Genomic DNA, 3,493 nt, shown 5'->3' with positions numbered 1-3,493 from the left:
ATTTTAGGGTTTTCCAAAATCCTTACAATTAGGGTTTTCCTATAAATATGTTATGTTGTAAACTTAAATCATTAAATAGTAAAATATAGCCGCACTCTCTCCTGTGGACGTAAGTACATTGCCGAACCACGTAAATCTGTGTCTTGATTCTCTCTTGATCTCTCATTTTGATTCCATATTATTCATCATTGTTGTGCACGATAACAACACTTTCCTTCTTGCAACGATTGGTATATGCACAGTTATATTTTACTAGTGGGTGTTTGGACTGTATTGCTTTCTCTTGTATTGTGTTTTTAATGAAGATTTTAACTTCAGAAAGTGAAGATGCAGGGTTATCATGCATACCATAGTAAGAGAAGGAGGATTCTATCCTGGAGCCTAGAAGGCCGGCCAAAATTGAGAAGGCTGCCATTTTGAGTGATGCTATGTGAGTGGTGACCCAGTTACAAAGTGAAGCCCAGAAGCTAAATGAATCAAATGAGGATTTCAAAATGAAGATTAAATAATTGAAGGTGGGATTTTTTCAGAGTAACAACTTTCTTTTATATGTTTGGAGATGTACTTCATTTAGAAACTGTTGCTTCATCTGCATTTCCCTTTTCTTGTGCAGGCTGAGAAGAAGAAGCTTTGTGATGAGAAGCAGAGGCTCAAGGCAGACAAAGAGAAGTTTGATTTGAAGTATAGATGCTTCTTCAGACCTTTCTGACAATCAAATATGTGCAAAGCTCTAACATTTTCAGTATTGTTTCCAATCTTTCACTTCATTGGGATTTCCAGTATTGTTTTCTTTTTTAATTTTTTTCTTGCGTTTCTGTTTGAAATATAAATTCTGTAAACGGTAGCATTATGTAAAAGACTTATAATAGATCAGGGAAGTCAATCCCATCCAAAATTTTACAAAACTTCAATATAAATTTTGCACTACTCTGTTACGATTTTGTCAATGTCAAATGTAGATCATATTGCACAATTTGGGAATGCTCTTTTCATTATAATTGCTGTTGGAGCCTAACTGCAAGTAGTTCCATCAATGGATGGAATTTACACTTTTATTATTTTCATTGGAAATTTTGAGTTATTGTTGAATTTATTATTTGGTTTTTTTTATTGAAAGCAGCAATTCATGAAATTGGTTATGGGAATCAGGTGGAGATTTCTACAATCTGTTTGGATATGACAATCTCACTTCTTCCAAGTGACTAATTTTGACTGGTTATACCCACTTATTTCTAAGAAGGAAGAGACAAACAAGAGACTTGGTATAACTTTCTCTCTTTTTTCTGATAATGGAATTTATTTCAGAATATGCTGCATCTTTGACTTATTCAGGCATAGAATATAGAATTACCTATACCAGTGTTAAAATGTCAATGATATTTTGGGGAATTTCTGATTTTCACTGTAAGGGTTTTGATGTTTTGGAGAATTTCTGATTTTCAATCATATGCTGAAACAGTTAAAGCACTGACATACATGGATTTAAGATTTGTAACACTCTGCAATAAGTTGACAAGTCGGGAAATAGATCTTATATTGTCCTGTGTTCCTCTTCATCTTGCTTTTTAAGAATTGCAAGTAAATATTGATTTCACATTAATATGCAAGTTCAATTCTACCACAACTAGATTCTTTGAGGGCACTAAATGCAACATGTGTTTATTGGATTTTGTTGAGTTTAAACACATGGGTGGAAAAGAATTTAAGTTTCATATTAAAAAGATTAGACAAGTTTGAATGGTTAATGTAACACAATTAAACCCAATTACAATAAATTTGTTTTTTTTTTTTTTTTTTTTTTAATTGCAACCTGAAAGGAATTCCAATTGCATAATGGTGTGCTCATCTGCACAGCAGGCTTTCCATTGAAAGATTTTTCTGGCATGCAAACTAATTGCCAGTCTTACTCAATTATTCTACCGTATGTCTTTCTCATTTTCCTTGTTATGCCATGGCTGAGGCTTATTCAGTAGAAAGTATAATTTGTAATACATTGGGAATCAGAGTTTTCATGGCTATGATCTAGTTAGCTCAACCAACTTCAACTTCATGTGTTTTCTATAACTTTACAGGTTTGAACTGAAGTTTGTGATTTTGTCGTGCAACTTGATGTTGATATTGAAACTCAGATACAAGTGAAGGAAGATGGACATAAGAGGAGGTTCGCTACTTGTGATTAAGTTGCCTTTTAGCATTGTAATTTGTTGTTCATTTTTATGTTTCTCTTGTGGTTCTACCTTCGCAGGATCCAACCTGTTGGGTGGTCATATTCTGAATGAAGTTTGATACTTGTTTGCAAAGAATTGTTGCATTGATCTATCATCTTATTATGTATTGTTCTCTCCAATTTGCAACTTACTTTGTATAGAGACAGCAGATAGGCCTGGATTACTGGTAGAAATCATCAAAATTATTACTGATATCAACGTTGATGTGGAATCAGCAAAGATTAACGCAGAAGTTTGCTCTCTCTCTCTCTCTGTGTTTAAATTGTACCAAATCATCCTTGAGCTATAAAAATCCCTTGTTTAAATTGTGTGCTTCAAGATTTGATTTATGGTTCGTAGTTGCATTTTGTGAGGCTTTTGGAACAGATGCTAGTGACTCGATCCCTTCTAGCTACCTTGAAAACGACTAGTTATCAATAATGTTTAGTAAAAAAGCAAAACTAGATCAAGCTTGTTTGTTAAGTAAACCTTCTCCTATGCAATGTATTTTTAAATTTTTAAAATGAGCATATATTTCTCATTGCTGTTTTGTGACATGGTAATCTTGGCAGCACATAAGAGCATATGGTTGTGCATTTTCAGTATAATGTAGTTTCCTTGTGCATATCTTGTTTTCATATATGATATGCTGCTCAACTTCTTAAATGAATTCTTGATAGGTACTATGAAATTGTTAACAAATGTCCTTGCTCCTTTTTGTTTTATTCAAGTTAATGTACGGAAAGATCCTGTCACTGGTTTCTATCTCTCTGAGCTAAGGAGTAATTAGCGTGTGATATCAGTAACAACCCACCTTAACAACTTGCTTGGATAACAGTCATGGCTAATGCCATAATCCCAATAGACCCGATGATTGTAGTGCATCTGTGGCCCATCTTTGATCAAGTCTATAACATACTCAACCATCAACACAGCTTGCCTGCAATGATTGGTGTTGAGATTTCAAGTATCCATCTTCTGATGCATGTGATCAAATTGTTAGAATATTTCAATAATAGATTTATTCTTTCTCCATAGCATGCATAAATAAAATCTAACAATGACATACCTCCAATATTCCCATGACTAAACAAATGACTATGTTAGTCTACACAATAGGAATAAATACAATACAAATTTCATGCTCATCACCGGTAAATGACTGTCTTCTCAAAATCGTGGGAAGGGTCCCAACCGTAATCATTTAGGATATGTGAAAAAAGGCGAGGTTCTTCGGGTTCATATCTTAGTTTCGCTTTGTTATCTTGTCTAAAGTTTTTTGTCGA

The 3,493-nt window shown here is 33.8% G+C and overlaps 1 protein-coding gene across 1 annotated transcript in view; it reads left to right on the top strand.

Annotated features, from left to right (window-relative positions):
- The window catches only part of LOC132181630 (putative disease resistance protein RGA1), an 11,938-nt gene extending 11,229 nt beyond the window's left edge, over positions 1-709 (top strand). Inside the window, exon 6 of the mRNA XM_059594882.1 lies at positions 614-709. Within this exon, the coding sequence (XP_059450865.1) occupies positions 614-709 (96 nt within the window). The remainder of the gene's footprint in view (positions 1-613) is intronic.
- The last annotated feature ends 2,784 nt before the right edge of the window (positions 710-3,493 follow it).

This window comes from Corylus avellana, chromosome ca5 (genome assembly GCF_901000735.1).
Source record: "Corylus avellana chromosome ca5, CavTom2PMs-1.0".
In the NCBI taxonomy this organism is placed as follows: Eukaryota; Viridiplantae; Streptophyta; class Magnoliopsida; order Fagales; family Betulaceae; genus Corylus; species Corylus avellana.
Note: the sequence above shows the minus strand (reverse complement) of the source record. Positions and strands in the feature narration are given on the sequence as shown.